This window comes from Pavona decussata, unplaced genomic scaffold (assembly GCF_977016875.1).
Source record: "Pavona decussata unplaced genomic scaffold, jaPavDecu1.1 SCAFFOLD_254, whole genome shotgun sequence".
NCBI lineage: Eukaryota > Metazoa > Cnidaria > Anthozoa > Scleractinia > Agariciidae > Pavona > Pavona decussata.
This window is the reverse complement of record NW_028145657.1, coordinates 4150461-4175746: the sequence shown is the minus strand read 5'-3', so window position 1 is coordinate 4175746 and position 25286 is coordinate 4150461. Positions and strand designations below refer to the sequence as shown.

The 25286-nt window shown below is 38.4% G+C and overlaps 3 protein-coding genes and 1 long non-coding RNA gene across 6 annotated transcripts; 3 read left to right on the top strand and 1 right to left on the bottom strand.

The window, feature by feature from the left end:
* The first annotated feature begins 3337 nt into the window (after window positions 1-3337).
* Window positions 3338-4293, top strand: LOC146456689 (uncharacterized). Its single transcript, XR_014858776.1, has 2 exons — window positions 3338-3503; window positions 4072-4293. It is a non-coding gene; the product is annotated as an uncharacterized LOC146456689 (long non-coding RNA).
* Window positions 4294-5181: 888 nt separating this feature from the next.
* On the bottom strand, window positions 5182-10765 carry LOC146456688 (protein FAM185A-like). 2 transcript variants are annotated; one of them, XM_085092951.1, is made up of 4 exons: window positions 10324-10765; window positions 9071-9494; window positions 7940-8077; window positions 5182-6016 (listed from the first exon to the last, which is right to left on the bottom strand). In XM_085092951.1, exons 1-4 carry the CDS (start codon window positions 10705-10707, stop codon window positions 5760-5762), a joined length of 1203 nt encoding a protein of 400 aa, XP_084949077.1. In that variant the 5' UTR covers window positions 10708-10765; the 3' UTR covers window positions 5182-5759. The 2 variants fall into 2 exon arrangements, with proteins under 2 accessions (XP_084949077.1, XP_084949078.1); XM_085092952.1 differs by having other exon boundaries at window positions 10333-10765.
* Window positions 10766-10818: 53 nt separating this feature from the next.
* LOC146456687 (prefoldin subunit 1-like) lies at window positions 10819-13343 on the top strand. Its single transcript, XM_085092619.1, has 4 exons — window positions 10819-10889; window positions 11199-11365; window positions 12321-12405; window positions 13036-13343. Exons 1-4 carry the CDS (start codon window positions 10857-10859, stop codon window positions 13114-13116), a joined length of 366 nt encoding a protein of 121 aa, XP_084948745.1. The 5' UTR covers window positions 10819-10856; the 3' UTR covers window positions 13117-13343.
* A 2114-nt stretch (window positions 13344-15457) lies between these two features.
* LOC146456686 (kelch-like protein 2) lies at window positions 15458-24472 on the top strand. 2 transcript variants are annotated; one of them, XM_085092652.1, is made up of 5 exons: window positions 15458-15810; window positions 19063-19412; window positions 20727-20999; window positions 21988-22298; window positions 22840-24472. In XM_085092652.1, the coding sequence occupies exons 1-5, from the start codon at window positions 15789-15791 to the stop codon at window positions 23657-23659; spliced, it is 1776 nt and encodes a 591-aa protein (XP_084948778.1). In that variant the 5' UTR covers window positions 15458-15788; the 3' UTR covers window positions 23660-24472. The 2 variants fall into 2 exon arrangements, with proteins under 2 accessions (XP_084948778.1, XP_084948777.1); XM_085092651.1 differs by having other exon boundaries at window positions 15459-15810; window positions 19060-19412.
* Window positions 24473-25286: the final 814 nt, after the last annotated feature.

The following is a 25286-nucleotide window of genomic DNA, read 5'->3' as shown; positions in this document are numbered from 1 at the left end:
CCGAGGTTTTCCACTTTTCCCGTTTTGGCCAACCGATCAGAACGGAAATGAGGGAAATTAGCTTTCCATTTGCCCAAAATATTATGCCATCATCACGTAAGGTTTTTTGATCTGCTAATAAGATTGCAAGTTTTGGAACGAATGGAAAAAGAGCCTTTCCATTTAACACGGAAGATTTCTGTGCTTTCTGTGCCTGTACTTTCTTCTGCTATCAAAAGTTTGCTAGCATTCTCTGGTTTACCTCGTCCCGTTTCTCTTCTGTTTCATCATGGTACTATTCCCTTCGTTCTCTCATGGCCATAACCATAGAGACTGTAGATATATCTACGTTGATTACCTCTCATGGTATGAAAACTGTTCATGGCGATAGACAACGGGAAAGAATCATAATTGTTTTCCATCCAGTCTCTGTTGCTGATATATTTTTAAGAAACGCCTCGGGAAAGCGTGAGTAGTGTAAACATTGTCACGACAGTATAAACAAACATTGAAAACTGACAGTTTACTTCCTCTTCCTTCTGACTCCCTGGGGAGGGTGGGAGGGGGCTGATAAGACGAAAATTAAAATAGATGCTCGTTATCTTTTTCTGTTTTTCTTTCTTTCTTTCTTTCTTTCTTTTTTTCTTTCTTTCTTTCTTTCTTTCTTTCTTTCTTTCTTTCTTTCTTTCTTTCTTTTTTTTTTTTTCTTTCTTTCTTTCTTTCTTTCTTTCTTTCTTTTTTTCTTTCTTTCTTTCTTTCTTTCTTTCTTTCTTTCTTTTTTTCTTTCTTTCTTTCTTTCTTTCTTTCTTTCTTTCTTTCTTTCTTTCCTTCCTTTATAGTTGTTGGTAGATTTAATTCAAGGTGGTCGTAACGAGAAGTATGCATATGTATGCGCACACCAAGCGGGAAAAAAAAAATCATTGGTTGAAATTCCACTCAGAGGTTTTTACTTTTCCGCCTTTTTCCGTTGACATCCCTGATTGTTTAGAGAGTTATCCGGCCTACCCTGAGTCCTCAGGCTCTTTGGTCTGCGGTTTGTCAACTGGAGAGAATCTGGGTCGTTTTTAGGGGAGGAGGATAACACGACTGCCCTAAAAAAGGCCAAGTTGGAGGCTACTCGAGCGTATGACCTCCTGATTACTGTAGTCCGGATGCTCTACTACTGAATTGAAAACACTCGTAGGAGCTAGACGTTTAAACTAGTTCACGTGAAAAACGTCCTGCATACTGCCAGGATTTGAATGTGGATAAGTGGCAAATGCACATTGCGCGAAATGTGATGTTAAACCCCAAAGACCAATTGTTTTATTTTGGGTAAAATCTAAATTGGGAAGCGCAGAATTTAAACGGGAATATCCAGGGTTGGACGCTATTGCATCGAAAATAAAACAAGCCAAGTTTCCTTTTTACAGCAGCCAATCAGAGTATCTTCTACAAAAATAATAAAATAAAAAGTACAGTCGTATCTCATGTAATAAGTGTCATAAGAATAGAAATTCCAAACTTCGACAATGGACAATACGGAAGAACAAGGAGTAAGATTTCACTTAATTAACATTTCTTTGGGATTTGCGAACGTGCAGATTGAAGATAAACCCGGAACGGCAGGTGCCTGGGGCAATTCTAGCTTTTTCTCTAGTTTTTCAGTTTTAAATCCTGTAATCCTGACCCTATCATTTAAAGTTCTCACAGATTATGCGGACTAATTTCGGCAACTGAATTTTCCAACAAAGTTTCGTTCCAGCCAAACATAAAACGAAGAAAGAAATTACGTTGCCCTGCGTTTTTTTTTGTTTTATTTTATTTTATTTTATAAATTTGAATCTTTGAGAAACTCAGTTAATCCCTTCATTTTGTGGCGTCATCGAAAAAGCGCCCCGTCGATCTGAGGGCAAAAAAGCCATAAGTATAATTGACATTGCAACTAAAGACGGTTTCAAGCATCTCCTCTTAGCTTTCAATGCAAAGTGCTTTTACTGATCTATACTGAGCCTCGAGGTACTCAACGAAATTTTACGCTAAAGCTCTCGTCCTCACCTTTGATGTGCGACTTTACATTTACAGAAAACCCTAAAAACGCTCATAAAAACGCACAGAAAATTCAGCTAGAAACTTCAAACCTAGCACACACTATGTTGCTGGTACAGAGACGAATTTTGCCAAAAAATATGTCTTTTTTTGAGCCTATGTTAGGTTCGCAAGGTATTGTGGTAAAAAGCAAACCGCCATCTTTGATTCTTACTTAAATTTTTACAACGAAGTTTTTAAAAACATGAAAATGGTTGTGTTTTTTCGTACATAACAAAATATGTTATCTCAACTTGGGTGATCATCAAACTTGCTATAGCTACTGCTGAAAACAAGGCTTGTTTTGGCCAGGGATGCAATTGGATGAACATTTAGAAAATTCAGAGGTATAACATGTTCATTGCCAACAACATTGCCAACAACGACGCGGCACTTTTTCGAATGACTTATGCAGTAAGTGGCACTTATAAGAAGAGAGAAAAAGCAAAAATGTAAAACGATAGGGTCGTTTGAGCGTGCTTATGAGCCTGAAACCGCCATCAACATTTTACGCCGAGGTTTTTGTTTGACGACTGGTTAATGCTTTTCAAAAATGTAATACAATGCCATTTTTAAAAAGGGAACTATCATGAGGATTTTGACTTTTTATCATCAAAATGTTGTGACAACACTTTCACATAGTTACAAAATAATTCACGAACATTTAGAAAAAGAAATGAACTGAATCCTTGAAAGGAACAACTCATGACCTGCTCTAATGCATTTTGGGAACAAAAATGCAAGAAACTTGAAAACAGTTTACCTAACATTTTTTAAGTTGCAGTCCATTCTAACCCAGTCAATCTATGGCCAGAGACACTTATCGATAGTCTTAGTTCACTGGGGTGATAATTTACAACAAATTAGAGCAATACCTTCAGGTTTCTGTTGATAAAAAACGTTTTGGAGTTTTTGATGTAACACCAAATTCCCCTGATACTTCCCCTTTAATGTATGTTTTTTCACAACTTTTGCAAAAACCTTTTACAGTGGGAATCACGTATTTGTGAGTTATATTAGTTACAACGCACAGTAAGGCAAACGGCGAAGATTCAATAGATTCCATGTTCAATAGTTGTTAATAAGGTTGAGGTCATGTAAAAGGTGGTTGAAATAAACGTAACTTTAATTTAAGAACAGTACTAAACATCAAGCATGCCGCGGGACATCTTGTTAAGTAGTTAATGGATTTCTGCTCTCTTTCAAGAAAGTGAACTCTTGATTTTTAATATCGCCAAGTCAACACTTGAACACCCATATGAGAAAGCTTTTTAACTACGCTGTCCGCACCGGCAGACCTATTACTGTCTGTAAGTTCGCTCGTTAAGAGGTCGAGGAAAATGAAGATGCAAGCGTGTCTCGTGATCCCGGCTGTGCTGCTGTTCATCGCCTTTGTTCAAGATAGCGAGGGCTATTGTGGAGTTTGTCCGCCGGGAAGAAGGGAACTGGAAAGAAAGGTTTGATTATAAGAATAATTAAGAAAGACAGTTGCTGTACCTTGCTGTTGTTCTTAAGGTGTAAAGGAAGGCAGTAAAAATAAGCTGATCGGTTGATAGACTAACGAGTTGGACACATGCAGTTTATAGAATAGGAAAGACACTTGCAGTTCCTTGCTGTTGATAGACTCAGTTACGAGATATCAGTGGACTCATGTACCTTATCAGTACCATGACTATCGGTGGCTCCATGGTGGTTTTGTTTAGATCATTTGAGGCGAAACCTCAGGGAAAAGATCTCAACTTCCACATGTAGATTGGCATGAGGCTGTGGATGCCTCAACGAAGAGAACAAAGAGAGGAAAGTAGATTGAATAATAAGCACACAAACTGGCGCGATAAGCCTACAATCTGGGACGTAATTGATCATTACAAAGCATTATAAAACCATAGATAGTAAAGTTTTCTTGTCATGTGCTTTTTTCTCTTTTTTGCCGGTTATCTAAATATAAATTAATAGATTTAATGGAGGTTTATAGCATGTCCTTTTTTTTTTAATTAAAACAAGTTTTTTTTTGTTTTGTTTCAGTTTTTAACAACAGCCAGGAGCATTTGTACCGCGGCAAGAACTCTGGATTGTACAAAAATGACTCCGAACGACTGGAATGAGTCGCAAGAGGAAGATGAAGAATATTCAGTCCAATGATACTTCAGTTATCCGGACATTACAAACATCTCGTGCAATGCTTTAATCTATCGGATAACATGTAGAATAGACAACAAATGCATAAAGTGTTTTACGTTTACTTGAGATATACAAAACGAGCTCATGATTTTTTTCTCGGACAAGTAATAAATAAATAGATAGATAAAAAGATAAATAAATAAAAACTTAGCGTAAGGCGGTTTGGGAAGTAAAGCGCGTGCGCAGCTGAGTAACACCGAAAATGAGAAGCGAAGGCCCGTTTAAAAAGTGTAGGTTTCACAGTTTGCAGTCCACGAAACAGCCAGACTCCTCGAAGTTTTAAAAGAAGCTACCACGGCAAAGGCAACGAGAACGTCACAAAATAATAGGAATTAATGAGAAAAACACAGGCCCTGAACGTGCGTTATTAAGTTTGGTACACTTCTTCGGCCAAACTACCAAATCGAAGGTTTTGTATAGAACGTGAGCTCTTGACGGTACATCTTTTTTCATTCTGTCTCAACTTGAACACCGTTCCCACCTGTTCTGTTACTGAATAATCGCGAAGTAGCACAAGTAACGCGAACTAAATGTTCAAGTGACGTTTTTTTACACCCGGCAGATAACTCTGATCTTAGTTCACAATACATTTGACAACACAGCTTTACTTTCCGGAAATCCTTTTCAAACTGCACACTTTTGGAACTTATCTACTTGGTTTGTCTTGTTTTGAAATATTAGGCGCATCCTCGCTGCAATTTTTCCTATGCAAGGCTGCGACTGCAAATCACCCGTGCAATCAACCGCAGTTTCAATGCGAGCCTTTTCAGCGAGAATCGCTGTACGTTTTCTACAATTCAACAGAATCATCTGCAAATTTCACAGCTCTCGTAACTGAGCTTGTAACTGTTTTAATTGTGTAGCGGCTGCTATTGTTTTTAGGGCTGGGGTATTGTTCTGTTTTTTCTTCTATTGTTGTTTAGAATTGTTGTAGGCCAATCACGTGAGACTGTATGAAAGCTGCTACATCGCCCAATTTTCACATGAAAATGACACAAAGTTTGCCTCTTAAGTGCACAGGACAACTGCGGAAACCATGAACTTGAGATAAATTACTTTTACATGTATTTTGAATTACTCTAGATATCTACAACTACGATACAGCTGTTTTGACAAAGGTTGTCCAAAAAAGTGTACAAGCGTTCGCGACTATGCCGAAAGGTAATCTGGGAATACCCAATGAATTTCAATAAAAAAAAGCTGATCTCAGAATCCATATTGCTCGCCATCTCAAGTCTTCGCTGTACGGTCAAGGAATTGTGGATTCTGAGCTTTTATTGAAATTTATTGGGTATTTTCCAGACTACCTTTCGGCATTGTCGCGTACGCTTTTACACTTTTGTGGACAACCTTTGTCGAAACAGCTGTATACAGCTTAAAATCTGCAAATAACCTTGTACGTCCATACTACGATTCGGCTGCCTCTGCTGACAGTATCTTCGTGCTCTGCTGAAACGTCAAACTCGATTGCATTGTCATTTTACATAATTATAAGCTAAAAATAATTTGCCATTTTGAGACACTGAACAAAACTATTTCAATTTCAGAGAACTAAACCAGTCATTTTTCTCAAATTTCACAAATCCAAGTTTCGCTTCCGCAGTGATTGTCTTTGTTTGTTGTTCATAGTTTTTCTTTGGGTTGAGTTTCCCCATCATTACAGTAAAGTTCTCTCCTTTGTCTTCCTCATCAATGACCAAGTTCATATTAGAATCTATGTCAATGCTTTTGGACTTCACTTTAAATTCTGAAGAATTTGATCCCTCTAATGTCTTGATGCTTATGTTTCCTGCAAGAAATAATGAATGTTGACGGACTTTACTAAAGAAACAGGCCTTATCACGGTTTTCGACGCCATTTTGACGAGTGGGCAAACACGTCTTGAAATAAATGTCAAATAATTTTCATAAAACATCGCTTCCGAAAAATTCATGAATTGGAAACTTTTGGCACTAGGAAAAGGATTTAAGAAAAAATTGGAGGGGTGTAGCTGTGCCAGAAAGCGTTCACTCGTGTTTTGAACTTTCCATACATTTCCCTGTATTTTTTTCCGCGAACTATTTTTAGTAGCAGTTCACGGCTGGTTCGTTTTACAAATGTATGGAAATGTCAAAACGCAACTTGATGCTCTCTAGCACAGCAAGATTCCTCAGTTATTTTCTGTAAAATCCTTTGCATAGAGCCTAAAGTTTCAAATTCATGAATTTTTCAGAAGTGATGTTTTATGAAACTTATTCGACACCGGATTTTCATACAAACGCTGTTATTTCAAGACGTGCTTGCCTACTCGTCAAAATGGCGTCGAAAACCGTGATAAGGCCTATTATATACTAGAAGCAATACCGTTCGGCTTGCGTAGCAAGCGTTTCTGTGGGGGTGTGTGCGTTGTTTGCTGTTTTGCCGAAATTGCAATGAGAGTGAAAAAAAAAACAACAACAACCAAACAAACAAACAACGGAGGTGGCTCACATCCCAGATTTCCGTGCAGTAAAAAAGTGAAAACGCACGAACCCCACGCCGAAACGCTTGCTACACATGCTACAGTACCGTCAAACGATCTACATGTGTCATGTTCACACACAGGTTGGCCGCATTCTTACTGTTTCAAAGTCATAATAATTATAATTTATTATGGACAGCATTTTGTCGATTTTTCTTCTGTTTGAACAATCAAAACATTAATGTTCAACCCTTTCTTAAGAGTCAACTTGTGACTTTTTCAAAACCAGGTTTCTAAAATTCGAGCTTCTAAATCTTGGGGTGCAGCTTATCTCTCAGCTTTATAGCACACATTGAACAAACAAGGACAGGAACTGAAGAAAGATCAAAATTCAGTAACGCTGTTTCTCAAAATGGGTGTCATTTCCAAGAAATTTCCCCATTGTAAAAAAAGTTGCCGGTTACCTGTCAGCTGAGTGTTTTCTGGTTTATTCATCAATGTTTGCATTTTTAAATGGCTTTGTCAGATGGACACTGATCAACAGTAGTCATAAATCTCTTTGGTCAGCATTAATTTTTTAACTTTGTTTAGTAAACAACAATGACCTTAAATTAGACTTCACTTGTCATAAGGGTTCACTGTCTGTTTTGTTTGTACAGTTGTACCTTGTTGAAGAATAATTTTTGTTTCATGTATATAACAAACAACTTTCTCAAAGAAAGTGAAAGTATGAAATACCTTGTATGTTTCAATTGTGGATGAGAGATTTATAGAAATGGAATCATATCGATATCGCGGTTATTTTGCAACTTGAGCATTTGCTCAAAGAAAGCTTGACAAAAATCCAGGTTTGTGTGGAAGTGGAACCCATAACCTTGTGGTAATGTTAAAGTGCTCTAAAATATGAGCTAAAAAGAACACTGGAAGTTGGTCAATTTGTGAGATCATAATAAAGTCAATAAACCAGTAAAATGATTTTACAATTTGAAATATAATATATTTTAACTGCAGATGGGAAACGAATCTTCCTTAAACAATACTAGGGCTAAAGTATTTCATTGTTTGTAGATGCACTTTTGATGATCAAATTTGCTAAGTTCTATGATAAGGTGCTGAAATGCTTGGGTCCCAAGGGATGGGTATTTGAGTCAATTTTCTGCATTAAAATGAAAACGTTGCATCCTTGGAAGCAATGATACAGCACTGGGCCTGAGTTGAAGACAGAACATTTTGCTTACATCTAATCCATAAAAACACGAGGCTCTTTGTTACCTTCTTTTGATTGGAGTGTTACGTCATCGTGATGTGATAAGTTGACATTGATATCTCCACTTTTGGTCTGAGCCTTTAAGTTTCCAGATGTTGAACCAATTGAAATGTCTCCACTGGTGACATCTACCTCAGTCAGACCTGAAAATAATGCATTCTCACAACTTACGATACATGATTTTTTTTTATTGATCCACAGTAAATATCAGTACAGAAAACGCGTTTTTTCGGAAGCAATATTAACAGTGATGCAGCTCCTTGATTTATTGGCTTTGGAGAAGGCATACAGTGTATTGCATTTTTGGCAACAGGTTGTTGAAAATTCTGATAGTCCACACAGAAATGTTACTAGGAAATCCTGGGTTGACTGGATCTGCTTTGCATGACATTTTAAAAGTAGCAAAACTCTTTGCTGGACCAACAACCAGGAACATCTAGGTCTAAAATTAGCCGGTTCTGGACAACGTTGCAGTCAGAGAATGTTTTGCAGACAGGTTAAAAGCCCATTTACATGTGCAATTTTTGTCACTTTTGTAATACAACTTTTGCCACAATTAAGTTGTTTTACATTTTGTGTGTAAACTAGCAATATTTTTTAGCACAATTTATTGCTGTGATATTGCATGGGTTTTGGAACTTGGTCCAAATTTGTGGGATTTCCCGGGAGAATGTACATGGATATCACCCTGAAATTGCACCAAAATCAAAGCTGATTTAAATGTTGTGATGTGAAGTTGCAGCCTTGCACAAGTAAAATTGCAGTGAAGTGCGACCAAAGTTACACCAAAATTAAATCACACATGTAAGACAGGCCTTACCATTAATCTACCCTGTGAGTAGGACAATCGAAGGGATCTCTGCTTTCAGGATATAACAAATCCATCCTTAACAGCAATTTTGCTTTCTAGCCATTGGTTTATATTTCTTAATACATGTTAACTACCCATTGGCAAAAAGAAAACTGCTCTGTAAAAAATGTTAGCAACTGACAAATTTTAAGTTAAAGGTCAGCCTAAAGACTGTCTCAGTTGATGTCATCATTGTAAACTCAATAACAACAACAGCAACAACCCTGTACATGATACTAAAAAAATTCTATAATTCATGCTTCATTTACACAGTATGAGAACTCACCATGAATATCCCCTAGTCTAACATGTCCTCTGTTGGATGTCAATTCTGCCCTCAGAAGATAAGTAGCTCCAATGTCGATGTCACCATCCTCTGTATCCGCACAAAATTTCTTCCCCTGTAACTTTTTCACAGAGATATTGCCCTTGCTTTTAGCATCAAGAATTCCAAACTCAAACAACAACTGTGACTCACATTTTATATCACCACCATTTGTTTCCACGCTCAAACGTGATCCTCTCAGATTTTTTAAATCACAAGAACCTTGATCAGTAATTATCTCATAAAGCTGTCCTTCAAGGTCTCTGACATCAACATTAGCATCACCTCTGACATCAATTTCAACTCCAAAGTCAACAGGAACTTGGAAATGTAAACGAATGTTCTTTGGAGGGTAGGTGAATTCCTGCTGTTCTGAGCATGTGACCTGAAAAAACCATCAACAGTGCCACAATTATTGTTAGCTGTAGGACACACCGCTCTCTGGAAAACCTGACATCTGCTACAGTGCTGGGAAGTTATTCTGTCGTGAATCATCACCTATAATTCCTGCATTTAATGCAATGCTGTGTTGCTCATCTTTCCAAACAAATCACAATAATATTATTGTGGCAATAACTTATTAAGTACTACTATTAAACATAAAACTCAGTGGTTCTGACCTCTCATTTTGTTCAAATTCTCCCTATAGAGTGAAGGGCATTTCAACTCCTTATAAATATGTACCTTCTCATGGGTACTACACTAGAGCAGATTAATATGACTGTGCTTTGTGAATGTTAAATATCAATAAATTTATTTAGCCTTTTTTATTTCTTTTCATTTGGCATTAAAATTCCCTGGACTTAAAATCCTTGATTCACTCTCAACTCCTTAGATAGTCCACTGAAGGAATGCAGCTGAGTTGACAAAAATCTTGGTATTCCATTTATGCTGTATAGCTTTCATGCTATTATGTGTACATGTACATAATTTATTATACGATGTTTTGTGTGACATCACCTATTGTCATTTTAAATATGCCAACCATAGGCCTATGAGCTGCTGGAACAGAGAGTTATTTTGTCTCAATGGGGAGGGGAGGGGGGGGGGTGGATTTGAAAACAATTTTTTTTGTAAACAACGTGCAGTTCCAGAAAAAAATCCATACCCACTGAGGCATATGACTGAGGCATAAACACAGATTAAGACCTCTTATGAATTATAAACGAACGTCCATTATCTAATCGAAAAAATAAGGTAAGTGCTTTCTTTACCCTCGTTACCTCCATATAGACTCGTGAAGGCGACATGACGGCCCTGACATCATACTGTATGTCTTTCTGAAATGCTGACTTCAATTGGGGCGAGAGTTCTTCCTCTGTTTCTGTCTCTAGGTAAAGGAATCCTACTACAGCTTTGACATCCAAAAACTCTACAGGATCGATGGGTTTTACCTTAACTGAGTAAGGGCTCTTGATTATGATGGTCGGAGGCCTACTGAACGGAACTGGGATGGTGGTTTGGTCTATGCACTGTGTCTTGTGGCGAATCTGTGAAGTATATAGCAGGATAGCTGCTCTTGTTAAATTTGGAAACAATCTCCTACTTTTAAGCATCCTGACAGCTCGACTAGAGTGAACCAAATTGCAGAAAAACATCCAGGTAAAACCTATGCGATTTCTTTTACCCCACGTCCGCCATATTTGTTTTTGAGCCCATTCATGCCAGCGGTCACACATCCTGCGCATGTGAACTTGGAAATCTCCTTTCCAGGATCTCTCAGTCAGTTTTCAATTCAATTTTCAAGATGGCGACTAGATTTGATCAGGAGCTGCGAAAGGTGGGTATTATTTGGTATATACTCTTTGTTGCTAGAACGGTGGATGGATTAAAAAAAATATTCATCGCCGTGTTCCCGATATGTTTTCTCTTGCTGTCATTCTACATGAACAATGTTGAGTTGAAGTTTCAGTTCATCACTGAGTCATGTTTGGCATACTGTCAACTTCAAGAGACTTGACATATTGTAAGCTGAGGTGGTACATAGACAACCCCTTGGCCAAAAACTAATCTCGTAAAACATCCTAAAACATTCAAGAGATTTTTGTGTCAGAAATATGTGGAATTAAAGGGCACCTTTTCACTGCAGGCTTTTCAGGAGCTTCAAGGAAAAATGATTGAAACTACACAGCGAGTAAAGCTTGCAGAAGGTCAAATAATGCAGCTTCGAAGGAATATAACTCATGCTAAGCTGACAGACCAAGAACTAGCTTCCTTACCTCCAGATACAAGAACTTATGAGTCAATAGGAAGAATGTAAGTCATGCTGTTCTCAGGGCTAACTTAACTGTATTGATTACTCTTTTTGTGAGTTTTTCTCACCAAATTCAACATCATAAGTTTTTTGGATAACATCATTATTGCAATACAGTTGTAGCTTCAATATATTTGTCAGACCATGTTTATCCTACATTTGTCACTCGGTGCTTTCATTTTCTCAGTAAAATTGAATAGTCTTGCATGAGCATCAAAGGCCAGAATTACTGAGTTTGCCCTATTCTCATTTATGTACTCATTTTTTCAAGGAAACCTAAATGCGAATTTCATGTCTGCTGTTTGACCTAAATGTGATTTTAAATGATTCTCAAAATAAATGGATGATGTGAATGGACAAGGTCACTGTGATGGGAAGACTTGTAGTTAAAAGACAGCTGGGTTTTAATCTGTTTTAATTTGCTGGTTAAATAATCTAGTTTAATAACTGCACATTTGCATTTAACAAGCCTTTGCTCATATACATGTACGGTATGTGAAAAAATAAAGTTACTTATTTACTTAATTTAATTAAATAAATCAATCAATTATGCCACAATTATTGTCACAATGTGGTGCAATCAAATCCCTTTTTCCCTTTATCCTTTTGCTTCTAGTATGCTATTCAAATGTGAGGTAACATTAATTTAAGTGTCACTAACCATCATACAGGACAGAGCAACCTTTTGCTCAATTTTTTTCTTATGTTCTATTAAACCCTTGCTTCAATAATGGTTACAGCTGCCCTCCAATTTGTCTGAAAAATACTGAAACTTCCTCCCTTTGGCAACTGTTTTTTTTCATTTCTCAGCTGTCCCTGTGATTAAAATAGTCCAACAGAAAGAGGAATGCCTGTAATGTTGTGCCATGTTATCCTAGCTCATTGCTTTCAGAATGCCACCTCATACCTTTTTGGAAGAAATGAGGTAGTTTTACTGATGCATCTGTTTTGAAACAGGTTTGTTCTCCAGCCTGTATCTTATATTAGAAAGGAACTTGAGGAAAAACTACACACCAATGAAGACAAAATTAAGAGCATTGAGGTAAGTATCCAATTGTGGTAATATTCCTCTTACCGTCACCCGTATGGGCAATTTATTTGTCCCTAAAAGCAACAAGATGAAAATTTGCTTTATAATAACAATTTCCAGTCATTGAATTAGTGCAAATATTGTGGTGTGTTTACTGGGCAATAATTCCAAAACATATATATTTTCTAAAATGAATTAGGTTGTTTTCTAAGTTGGAGTACCCAACCTGTCATTTTTATCGACAGTTTTAGAGATCAGAGTATACAGTATAGTACTGACAAAGTCTTATTCATATTCTCCAACTTCCGTGAACCTGGGTTTAATAGGCTTGTCAGCAGGAGTGTACCTTAACTAAAGTACAGCAAAGATGTTAAAATTGATGTTGTTGAGGCAATATAACTATACCCGGAAAACAATCTACAGAGAGACCAGGACACATGCCTAGTTGTACTTGGAGTTTCTAAGGGACACGCTTGAATTAAAACAGTGAGCTACCATCCTTGGAGAGAGCAAAAGTGCCTCAGTGCGGATGGGGTATTGGGTAGATAGCATAGAGTGTGGGTTAAAGAAATTGGCATGTCAAGTACATAATTGTGCGTAATTTTAATGAACAAGTTTTTCCTCTCATGACTTGTATTGCAGGCTAACAAAGAATACCTTCAAAGGAGTGTCAAAGAACATGAGGACAACATCAGAGAGATGTTAGCTAGTAGACCAAAGTAACTTGAACATTCGACAGTAGTTTTATTAATTTATCTCCATTTTGGGAGAAGACTGTAGGACAAAAGTGGCTTAAATTCAAGCCCATTGTAGGAACCTCTGCTATAAAGCAGTGAGCTGTTAAACATTGCATAAGCAGATGTCCTTTAGGCTGTTTCTGGATCCTGTCATTAATTGAGGGGCTGGTTGCATAAATCGCCTATGTCAAATGTTGTTGATTTTTTTCTTTTTATAAGAAGTACAACCAAATTCTGGGAAAAATTAATAATGAAAATAAGTTTCTTGAGTGAATTGTGTAGGACAATAATAATTATTACGTCAAATATGAAGGCAATCCAAAGAAACCTCAATGCTAAATTGTGCATTCACTTTTGGCAATGATTGCAGCCTGTCATAGTTAATTCAAGTGATGTACCTCCATTTTTGTCCCAGAAGGTGGTTGTTATGTTCATGAAACGAAAAATCAACCTAAAATTTGGCAAAGATCCTTCATGCCCCAGCTCCTTAATTTATGGCAGGCACAAAAGAAGTGCACAAGTGTAAAAATTTGTCTACAACTTTTGAATTAATAAAATTCAATTCTGTTCTACGTTTTTTATAAAAGATTCTTTTAAAGGATCAATTGAAGGTTTTGAGATTGATACTGATGGCAGCACTGTTAGCATTCTGCAGCCAGATGTTCAAAGCCTGGTTAAACTACCCTAGATTAATGTGACTTGAGTTGAATTGCTAACTCAGTAAAGATTCTTCCTAAAGATTTTTGTCCCTCAATTTTGACTTGGACTTTTCTTTACCATTAGCTTAAAAAAAAAAAGCTTTAAAAAACAATTTTAATAAGCGAGATGAAAACCTTGGTTAACTTTTAACTGTGGATTAGCAGTAATCAGCTTTCAAAAGAGAGTCTCCCTTTCCATCATTTTGATGCTGCCAGCAGGAAAGGCTTGTCAGTGAGCAGGCAGTAATGTCAAGTTTTATCTCCCTATGCTATCATGGTGGTCCCTGTCCAACATGCAGCTCTTGATCAGACACATCTCCCTTCTGACCTTTAATCGTGAAGCAAGCATGATCCTAAGCAGCCAACGCCACAAACAGCTAGTAATTACCGGCAGTTAATGCCATTGTCTGTGCAGGCCAGATCCTAACCAATGACTGTACAATATATAATGAAGCTGATATTAAAACAATATCTCGGTGAATTCTTTTTGATGGTGTTCCTTTTTTGGTTTTAACAGGCCCTAAGGTGAATGCATTTTTTCTAAAATCAGTAAAATTAATACAGACTCTATACCCTGTGTCTGAAAAAACGTTATTTTTTAAGCTTCTGATTAGCATATTTCAAGTCTACATTACATCAGTAATTACCTCAGAGTTGATAACTAAAGGTAAATTGGCTACTGTAAACATTCCTCAGAGCAAGGATTAGCTCGGACATCAGCACTCGAAACAATATATTAAAATACATTAGAAGATTTTGAACTTTTTCATTCTTGCATTTTCACTCATTTTCCTGAAAACCGCAACTTCCTTCGTAACTAAATGCTGATAAAATGATTTTTGAAGTACAGTCATGGCATATCTGCCAGTCTACAGTTCAACTGTAGACTGGCAGTTTTCCAAAGGTCTAGCATGCATGGGCACATAGTCTTAGTCCTTAGGGTTTGTTAGGGGAAAAGGGACTAGCTTGGATCAGGATGAGTTTGTGGGAAAAAAAATTGCTACTGGTTGTTTGTTTCCTATTGTCGTTTGTCTTTATCCCTGATTGCCATAAATAGAAATTTGTGGCCAGAAATGAAACCAAATTTGGAGCCCTGCTCAGGTTCCAAAATTTAGAGAGATGCTAAACTCTGGAAATCTGAAATCCGGATTTTTTTTTGTGTGTGTGTGTGTGTGTGTGTGTGCTAACCTTCCCCATCCCCGCCCCTGCACCCCTATCATGTACCGACCCCCAAATGGCCCAAATTGACCCACCCCTCCCCACCTCCAAAAATGCATCCAGGAACTGTATATTTTTTTTGGAAAACCAATCTGGGGTCAAAGGCTTTGCTAACTGTAGAGGAAAGATCAAAAGTTGCTTTTATCCGCGAGATTTGCTGACCCACGTCAGCCGGGAGATATGACGTCTCTGTATTCAGTGTAAAGTAATGCCAGGCGCTAGGCCATGCCAATTGATCAAATCAAATTAATTAATAAATAACTCGATTCATTACAAAGCTAAGTAATATAAATGCTAAAACTAATTTTGTACAAAAAGTTTGCATGTGCGCGAGACGTTCAGGACATTATACGTGGTTTTTACATGAAGTATCGATCGGCCTCTCCCCTCCCTGGCGAGTATATTTTTCTTAGACAGCATTGAATGCTGGGCAATCGGAGCAAACAAGTGTTTTCAAAGGTTTTTAGTGCTACTGGTATTGTATCGGACTCTTTAGCTGCCGGTAAAATCTTCATTTAGCTGTATATCAGCGACGTGGAAATTAAGATATAATTGCAAGAAATCGAAGTAATGGCAGTTATATATGAGTGACATATTAGAACGAACTTTGGACGTGCGGGTCAAGCATACATACATAATTCGAGGCAAAATTCGTCTGTTTTGATCGAAGCTTTATTTGTCTGACATTATCATCGTGTGATTCGAAGGCATTATATTTATACACTCAAGGAAAGTGGATTTTATGTTGGAGGAGGCTATCTTTGGTAAGTTCTTAGTACGTGTATATTAAACGTTAATGTTAAATGCTTATTAAAGCTACCCGTATTAAAGCTTTTCACGCACGTAGCGGCGCAGTTATTAGGTGAAGTCTGTTTTCCCCAACAGCTTAAATATAGTAAACTTAATCTGATGTTAAACAGCAATCGTTTCTTCCTTTTCTTTGCGAAGCGCGATTGTTTCGGTTAAAGATGTTGGAGGACTTCCAGAAGACATTTTATTTGATTAGCTTAAATTGTACTCGGGTATATTAGCTTCATCAAAGTAGGATTGACTACTAGAATATGTCTCATTATGAACGGCAGTAATTATCACCATCTCCAAACAATTGTCAAGTTTTCCTTCTCAATGCAGCGGAAGATTATTGTCCGAAGATACCAACAATTACCAGTTGTTTCTCTACAACTTAGTTGTTTCGCTATGTTGCAGTCTGGTTGATTCGCTACATTTTAAAATTGACATGATCGACATTGTACAATATTATTTGAGACCAATTTAATCCTCCCGAAGATAGTGTGAAACGGAGAAACAGCTACACTGTAAGATAAGTTTTGAAAAATTATCACATTTTCGAACTAACGGTGTAGTGAAACGACCATGTAACTTCATATTCAAATCAGTATCCATCTGTAACTACAGTTGAACCTCTCCACAACGGCCACCTTGGGGACAGAAGAAAGTGGCCGTCGTGGAGAGGTGGCCGTTATGGGGAGGCAGGGGTGTAGTATGACACTTTTTTTTTCGGGAAGTACAACGTGTTCATTGTGCCAAGTTCATGCTTACTGTAGCCTATAATGGCAATCCAATCTTAAAAATAATATATATAGATAAAATAAATAATATATATAGATAAAATACACAATAAAACGTAAAGACTGTTTGAATCAAAATGTTAACAAGACGAAACGAGCAGGGTTCGCAACATTTGCTATATTATTGTAGACAATTTATGCTTACAGCAGCATTTAAATGGAACACAATCAAAATCCGTATATCGTTAAAATGGATACAGAAACGTAATGTTCCGAAGATAAATGTCCATTACTGCCTCAGTTTATAAAAAAGTGTTCTTTTACAAAAAAAAGGAATGTACTGGCCGTTGTTGAGAGGTTATTTTGGCAGTTGGGGAGGCACTTTAGGGGCCGTTGCCGTTGTAGAGAGGTGGCCGTTGTAGAGAGGTTTAAACAAGAGCTAATGTATCAGCCAGGACTGTCTGCTGGGACAAAAAAATGTGGCCGTTGTAGAGAGGTGGCCGTTGTGGAGAGGTGGCCGTTAGTGAAGGTTTGACTGTATCACTATCACTTCCCACCCCCTCCATCCTCGGGCACCATCCTGAACATTTGACCAAAGCTGTATTTTTCCCCTTTATAGAACAAGGTATGGTTCAATGTGAAAATATGTAGATAAAAGTTTCTCAGGGATGGTAAAACAAATGGAGCTCTTGAAATCTGCATGTACATGTTATAATAAGCTTACATTCCTAGTAGTACCTGTTAATTAAATCTCCAACTCCCAGTTGGCTTGATAACTCAGTTGACAGATCATTGCGCTTGTATTGAAGAGGTCATGGGTTTGAATCTCACTGTTCAAATGCATGATTTTATATACATTCATTTATTCATCCTGTACGTGTACAGCAGGTACATTACTCGCAAAAAATTTCGGACGATTTTAATTTCGGACAAAAATAGTGTCCGAAAATAAAACTGTCCGAAATTTTTAAGCGTCCGAAATTTTTACAGTATAGTATAAAACTTTAAAAGTACTTTCTGGGCGACGGCATCACACACTTCAAAGCCAATATACCTAAGCCAATATATCTACCAATATGGGTAGAATTCGGATTAGGCGGCTTTGCTCAGTCGTTCTTTTTATCACTGGAAAGGAAAACATTTGAGGCACTGCTTGAGGCATAAGCTTGATTGAGTTTGTGTTATTTTCTCGTTGGTGTATCCGGCTGTAAAACCATTTTCACAGATTTTATTTCAGTCTAATTCATGTTTTTTAGTCGTAAATTTACCTTAGGCATGTTTCAGCGCAGTGTCCAAAATTTTTGTCCGAAATGAGGGAAAAAGTGTCCGAAAATTAAACGTCCGAAATTTTTTGCAAGTAATGTATATAATTTTTACAAATTTAGAAAATACAGTAGTCAGCTTCCAATAATTATTGGCTTCATAAGCAGTTGGTAGAGCACTGCACCAGTGTCATAGTTAAGACAATTGCAGCTGCCTTTTAAAATTTGTGTACATTACTTTGATGGTCTTTGTTCTACAAAATAATTCACCCACAGTTCATATACGTATAAATTTCAAATATCTCAATTAATTTCAATTATGCAGGTATCAGGGGCCATCCTGTGGGGTTGACCCATGGTATTAGTAGGGGATTTGTTGTAAAACTTGGCCCCAGAGACTGGGGCACTAGATCGCTTTTGTGGTTTTAAGCAATTACCTCTCTGGAGTCGTACCCACGACTTGGGAAGGCCTGATACTCAGGTTGGATTTGCAACAACAGCAGCAACAACAGTTTATTCAGTATTTCCATATGTATACATGGCATTACTGACTTAATATAGCTCTATAATATAAAATTATAGTTTGTATTTGACTAATTAAATTGACATTGATTGTCGTATTAACATTGAGTCATAAATATAAGCCGCGATTGTCCTACAGACAAAAGGATCAACGCTGTTAAAAAGAAACAAAATTTTTGAATTATTGTCTAGATCATTAAAATTTGGATATCTAACATTTATTTCATTGAAAATTTTTTTTGCGCATGTCATTATAATGATGACAAGAAAATAAAAAGTGTGGTTCGTCCTCAATCTCATTTAAATGGCAAAGAGAGCAGATTCTTAGATTTTCAGGTGTCTTGTTGTGCCTTCCAGTTTCTATTCGTAAATTGTGATTTCCAAGGCGAAATTTATTGACTTGTCTCTTGTGGAGTGTATTTTTTTATTGGATCTAAAAAGCACGGTCAAGAAACGCTCAAATTGCGATTCAAATAGGTCAGGAAAACATGGACTGAGGTATAAAATGTGGGCTATGGACTGGGTATAAAACACGGACTGTTTGTATGTTGTATCCATCTGGCTTATCTGCTGGCTTTTACAGTAGTTAGTCATTAATATACTTATGATATTTTACATGTAGGTTGTTACATCAGGAATTGTTTTACAGGATTTGATATCAGTGATGATTTATAATGTATGTTTTTAACTTTTTTTGCAGAAGGCAATCACGATATGGAAGCAATCCCACAACAGCAGCAAGAAGAGGAAAAGATGGTAATACCACCTTACAGAAGCCCAGAATGCCATAACAAGTCTTTTCAAGTTATGAACACTTTACGTGAACAAAACCAGCTTTGTGATGTTCTGTTGAAGGCAGCTGGAAATGAAATTCCTGCGCACAGAGTTGTCCTAGCATCGTCCAGTCCTTACTTTTTTGCCATGTTTACAGGAGAACTGTCTGAGAGCAGGCAGACAGTTGTAACAATGCGCGAGATTGATAGCCATGCTCTTGAGCTGTTGGTCCAGTATGTGTACACTGCAGAGATTGAAGTCACAGAAGATAATGTTCAGGTGAGGAGCAGACCAACTTACTTGCTTATCTTTCTTAACCTATACTCACAGTTGGGGATAATCAACAACAACAAAAATATCAACAGGTCCTTCAAGGTCGTTTCCACTTTTTGTGATACATGATTACCACGAGTGCTATGTTTCAGTTAATAGGGAGCAACGACGATTGCGATGGCAACAACATCGCCGCAAAGCAATAGGTTCAAGGAGCGAAAACAATCACTCTGCATGTGCATTTTACATTTTGGTACATTTCTTTGCCGTCCTCTGCAAAACAACAACGCGAAATGACCACATTTAAGGTTTTGTGGAGAATTTTCTATTTTCTTTCTTAACTTGTACGCCACTCCTACCAACATAGTTCACCAGTTTTGTAAAAGTTGAGCAAGTTGAAATAATCGTGAAGTAGCACAAATGAAATATAGATATATTTCTGGGTGGCGTTTTCGTTGCCATTGCTGTCATCGTTGCTTAAGCTCCCTATTTATGTGGTAAATGTTTAGAAAAGATGACATAAGTTTTGGTCTGATGATTGGAAATAAGCCACCCCCTCTCAAATTAACAGTGAAAACAAGGAAAGATTAGGGGGAGGAATCTCTTGACAAAAAAGAAAAATTATAATAATAATAGTACCTGAGGAGGCCGCTTGCAGTCTTGACAAGTCCCTTTAGAGTTTTTGTAGTTTTCATGAAGAAACAAGCATAATTTTGAGGGGACAAATGCCAGCCACTTGTCCCTTCCATTCAAACCAATTTGAATTTGTGGGACAAATCACAGGGACTAAAATTCACTACATTCTTTTCTTCAAACAATGGGAGAAGGCCCAGGACTAGTGCTTGCAGTGTGCCGACCTTTAAGCCTCTTATCTAATAAGCTTTTACAGAAGTCATTGTATTATTGCCTTCTGATGTCTGGGTAGCAGGAGGTTTCTCCCCGTGTCAAGTTCAACCCATTCAAGTTCGCCCCCAACATTTTGAGTTCAACCCTTACATTCAACCGAGTTCGCCTTATCAATGTATCGAATTCTCCCAACAGTTTTCAGTAGTCAAAATTCAAAGAGCCCCGTGACTTCTGTTGCTGTGCTGTGAAGTCTATGAACCCTGTCTGTTCTCTTTGATCCATTGTTTCGTAGAAGTGTTTAGTAATACGTACTTCACTTCCATAAAGGTCTAGTTACATTGTTGCAAACAAAATGTATAAAATGTTTAGCTTATCCAGCTTAGTAGATCTCATGAAAGAAGTCATAAAAGGAAAAAGGACTTTTTCTTTTGCAGTCTGTAGAAATTTTCAGTGAAGTCAACGTTTTTTCTTTAGGTTTTACTCCCTGCTGCTAACCTTCTTCAGCTAACAGAAGTTCGAGACGCTTGCTGTGACTTTCTGAAAGGTCAGCTTCATTCCACCAACTGTTTAGGAATCAGAGCCTTCGCTGACGTTCATTCATGCAGTGATTTAATGGCTGGAGCACATTCGTTTGCCGAGAAACATTTCAGTGAAGTCATTCAGGCAGATGAGTTTCTGGCTTTGCCAAGCGAACAAGTTGAGGAACTTATCTCAAGTGATCAGCTGACAGTACCTTCAGAGGAGAAGGTATGAAAATAATATGAAAACTTTTTTGTTTTGTTTTTTAATGGTAGTTTACTGAATTGAATCCTATGTGTATAGTTTCTTTCCTTCAAAATGTCTTATGCATGTTAAACAAGTGCATGGGTATGACTTACAATATTATTGATAATGGCTAATACGGTCTATCTCATAATTGAGTGGCTCCGAAATCTTACAGTAGCTGCACTGTGATAATTTTGCAAGTTCTGGAATTTAAGCTGAAACTCTGAAGCTTATGGTCTATTGGATACGTGACCATGTGGCATGGTTTAATCTATAGCCTCAGTTGTTGTGCTGTTTCCTTGGACAGTGAGCCTTGTTCTACATGTTGTCTCCCTTCAATATGTGTTTATATGGGTACTGACCACGGGTAACACCGTCACATACTCTTGCTGTCTCAGTCATTTGGTTATTTCAAGCTTCACACTGTCTCAAAGAGAAACTCTTTTCACGCAGATACTGATGACAGTCATTTATCAGAGGTTTCACGTATTTGTTTATAGACAGGAGTGTTTTACTGGAAAATACACCACTTGTAAAATTCATACGAAACTACAATCGGGACCTGAGTGGTGTATTTCCCATATCCTCACTAGTGAGTATATCGATGACGTCATTTCCCTCATTTTCACGGTTGTTTGTGCAAACAGTCGGTAAAAAAAATGGCAAGCGATAGATTTGTATATATAATAAAAAGAAAACATCGGTGGCTTGAAGATATGAATTTTATTTTCTCATGTTGAAAACAATATTTCACTCACTCGCTGCACTCGTTCGTAAAATATTGTTTTTGCCACTCGACAATATAATTCGCGCCACCTTGTAATATCCTCTATATCTGCATGTCCCCACTGTACTAGAGTCCCATAAAGTTTGCCAGTAATTCTCCTAGTTGGTTAATGCTACAGAAGCCGGAGTTTACTGCTGACTTTGTGTGAGAAATAACAGATTTAATCTCATTATTTTTTATCAGGTATTTGAGGCAGTAGTCACGTGGGTGAATCATGATCCTGAACACAGACAAGACTGCTTAGCTCAGCTGATGGAGCACGTGCGTCTACCGCTTTTGTCACGTGAATACCTCGTGAGCCGCGTCGAAACAGAAACGCTAGTGAAGAATAACAACATGTGTAAGGATTTCCTGATTGAGGCCATGAAATATCACCTGCTCACAAACGAACAACGGTCTTCTGTTCAGTCACCGAGGACTCGCCCCAGGACCCCGATTGGCTTACCGAAAGTGATGTACGTTGTGGGAGGCCAGGCACCCAAGGCAATACGAAGGTAAGTTGACCTACTGAACCCGAGGAGAAGAGCTTGTTCTGTATTACTTGTAAGCACATACTCAAGACACCGCCAGGCATGATACATGAATGTATTATTTTAGTACAGGAATTGTTTTCGACGGACGAATTTGACTTTTCCGCGTCAAAGAAAGAAAAACTGAAAATTATATGTCACGAAAGGAGAGTGGGAAAATGGCACAATAAGCCTGTATTTTCTATAAAGAAAATTTGGTGTTAACAAAGTAGTTGATAAGGTAATTTGGAGCTCAGAATTGGCCAGGGCTACCATGAACACACCCCAGGATTCGCTCTGACGAAGGGCTTACCCTCGAAACATCAGCATTCGAATGTCTGTATGGAGGCCAAGTTACCTTCGCAGCTCCGTTGAGAAAATCAAACATTCATTTTTACTTCCCCACCGACGCAGTACCAGTTTTTTTTTTTACAAACTAACCTCTTCATATATTGTCAATGACACAAGTATAAATGTTCTTGTTGTGTTCGTCTACTTATTGCTTCTATGCTTTTCTGGTTCCTAGCGTGGAATGTTACGATTTCAAAGGCGAGAGCTGGTACGCTGTCGCCGAGATGAACTCCCGCCGTTGCCGCGCTGGCGTTGCCGTCTTAGACGGTCTTGTTTACGCCGTGGGTGGCTTCAATGGTTCCTTGCGTGTTCGAACCGTCGATTGCTACGACCCAATCAAAGATCAGTGGCGCCCCGTGGCGTCTATGGAAGCGCGCCGTAGCACTCTCGGCGCGGCTGTTATGAACGGCCTACTGTACGCGATAGGTGGCTTTGACGGCACAACAGGACTTAACACGTGTGAGGTTTATGACCCGAAGCTTAACGAGTGGCGGCCGATTTGTCCGATGAGTACCCGAAGAAGCAGCGTCGGTGTTGGGGTTTTGAACAACCTGCTATTTGCCGTTGGTGGATACGACGGCGCGTCGAGACACTGTCTAAGCTCCGTTGAGTGTTACAATCCAAACACTAACGACTGGAGTCTAATGGCGGAAATGAGCACGCGTCGAAGCGGTGCAGGCGTGGGCGTGGCAGACGGACTCTTGTACGCCATTGGTGGACACGACGGACCGCACGTGCGGAAGAGCGTGGAATGTTTTAACCCGGATGTAAACCAGTGGCGTCCTGTTGCCGATATGAGCATGTGTCGCAGAAATGCGGGCGTGGCTTCGGTCAATGGCTTGCTGTTTGTTGTAGGGGGAGATGATGGATCCAGTAACCTGTTTTCCGTTGAGGTTTATAATCCCAGGACAGACCAGTGGAACCTACTGCAAACCTATATGACAATAGGACGAAGCTATGCGGGCGTAGCTGTTATTGATAGACCAAATACTTAAGCTTTTCCCATATAAAATAGCGAGGCAGGAATCTCACAGATTCTGTATGATTTTCGGCGAAGGAAACTTAAAACTAGCATTAACCCAGGAAGGTCTTCCTCGACAGCTTTTATTTCATTGTCTTCATTTAGAGCTGCAGTCGACAAATGAAAAAGTGAGAACCACGTTATAAATGATTTAACGTTTGGCTCTTTGACTGGAAGACTTTCAGTGTAAGTTAAGGAAGACTTTGATGTTTTCTGGCGTTGAACTGGACGTGCTACTCCAGTGAACATTTTGATCACTGTGACAACCCTTCTGTGATGTCGGCATTGTAGTGCTCTTGGGATACAAATTGCCGCATAGGTCGCGCATGCGTATAAGCCATACCTTGCGGGGGTGTGTGTTTTGAATCAGGTGCAACTTAATTTATTTTGTTTTTCTTGGAGACTGTGGCCAGGCTGCGGGCAAATATGCCGGAACTTGTTCTGAATATCTCGATCTGTACTTGCAGATGTTTACAAAAAACGTTTTGCTGTAATCCTGAAATTATCCATCCATGTCCAGATACCTATACTTATCGTTTGAAAGCCCGGGGAAGCCACTTGAATACCAAGTGGAAAGAAGCTCAAGAATCGGCTGTTGGTCCCTTGATATCTCGTTTGTAAATAGTGGTTAAGAATGCGCTGATATCACGGGCAGATTGAGCTTGAAGCAGAAATGCGTGATAAAAGACAATGATGTATCAGTAGCAGCACATTTCTGTGTTGCAAAAGATGTTTTTAGAACGAAAGTTCTGTTGGAGAAGGCATTAATAAAAACTTGTTGATTTTATCGAACGTTATTTTCGATTTTACAATGTTTTTGTCTGTAGGATTAAAATAAAGGAAAAATTCTTGCAAATTTTTTTTTTTCAATCTATCGGGTTTTAGTGAATACCCTTGGAAAATAAGGAAATAAGTGTTAAAACCCTTCAAAGATAGACTGCACGAGGTGGTAAGAGATTGTCAACAAGAATTCATTAGAGGGAAATCATGCACCTCCAACCCTTTGGAAGTTTTGGACCACGTGGGCTCTCTACTAGACAACGGAAATAAGGTGGACATAATGTATATGAATATGTCTAAGGTCCGCTTCGATAAGGTTAACCATGCACGGCCGCCTGCTGCAAAAGTTTCACGAGTTCGGATTTGTAGGCAGCCTCTTGCAGTGGTTTACTTCTTACCTGATGGGTCGCTACCAACGTGTAACAGTGCTGGGTGAAACCTCTGAGCCTCAGCTCCCGAGTACCTCAGGGCTCCATTTTAGGTCCGATGTTATTTCTGATCTATGTAAATAACTTGCCTGATTCGGTCCTGACGAGCAATGTTGCCATGTTTCCTGATGACACAAAAATATATACCTATACAAGCTGACTTGCTTGTTGGCTAGTGGACAGACATCACCCTTACATATCTGACTTGGATTTTTATTTCTTAAAAGTCTTGCTCGCTGGCAGTGAAGAGCGGGTATTTTTTTTCCAGGAACGTTAAATAGTAACCAAGATTGACATAGGGACACTCAGCTAGTGTTTAGTGCAACATATGATTAATTTTCTCCAAAAGGGTCGTTGGGGCTCCTAAATTACCTTGAACATTTTACTTATACA

What these genes read in the sequence shown, in the direction of transcription:
- LOC146456687 (XM_085092619.1), top strand. Translation starts at nt 10,857, where the DNA reads ATGGCGACTAGATTTGATCAGGAGCTGCGAAAG. An exon ending in TATGAGTCAATAGGAAGAAT is followed by an intron (nt 11,366 to 12,320) that starts GTAAGTCATGCT and finishes GTTTTGAAACAG; the next exon opens with GTTTGTTCTCCAGCCTGTAT. An exon ending in ACAAAATTAAGAGCATTGAG is followed by an intron (nt 12,406 to 13,035) that starts GTAAGTATCCAA and finishes CTTGTATTGCAG; the next exon opens with GCTAACAAAGAATACCTTCA.
- LOC146456686 (XM_085092651.1), top strand. Translation starts at nt 15,789, where the DNA reads ATGTTGGAGGAGGCTATCTTTG. An exon ending in GTTGGAGGAGGCTATCTTTG is followed by an intron (nt 15,811 to 19,059) that starts GTAAGTTCTTAG and finishes CTTTTTTTGCAG; the next exon opens with AAGGCAATCACGATATGGAA. An exon ending in CAGTACCTTCAGAGGAGAAG is followed by an intron (nt 21,000 to 21,987) that starts GTATGAAAATAA and finishes ATTTTTTATCAG; the next exon opens with GTATTTGAGGCAGTAGTCAC.
- LOC146456688 (XM_085092951.1), bottom strand. Translation starts at nt 10,707, where the DNA reads ATGTTTTTCTGCAATTTGGTTCACTCTAGTCGAGCTGTCAGGATGCTT. An exon ending in TCTATATGGAGGTAACGAGG is followed by an intron (nt 9,495 to 10,323) that starts GTAAAGAAAGCA and finishes TGGTTTTTTCAG; the next exon opens with GTCACATGCTCAGAACAGCA. An exon ending in TAGACTAGGGGATATTCATG is followed by an intron (nt 8,078 to 9,070) that starts GTGAGTTCTCAT and finishes CATTATTTTCAG; the next exon opens with GTCTGACTGAGGTAGATGTC.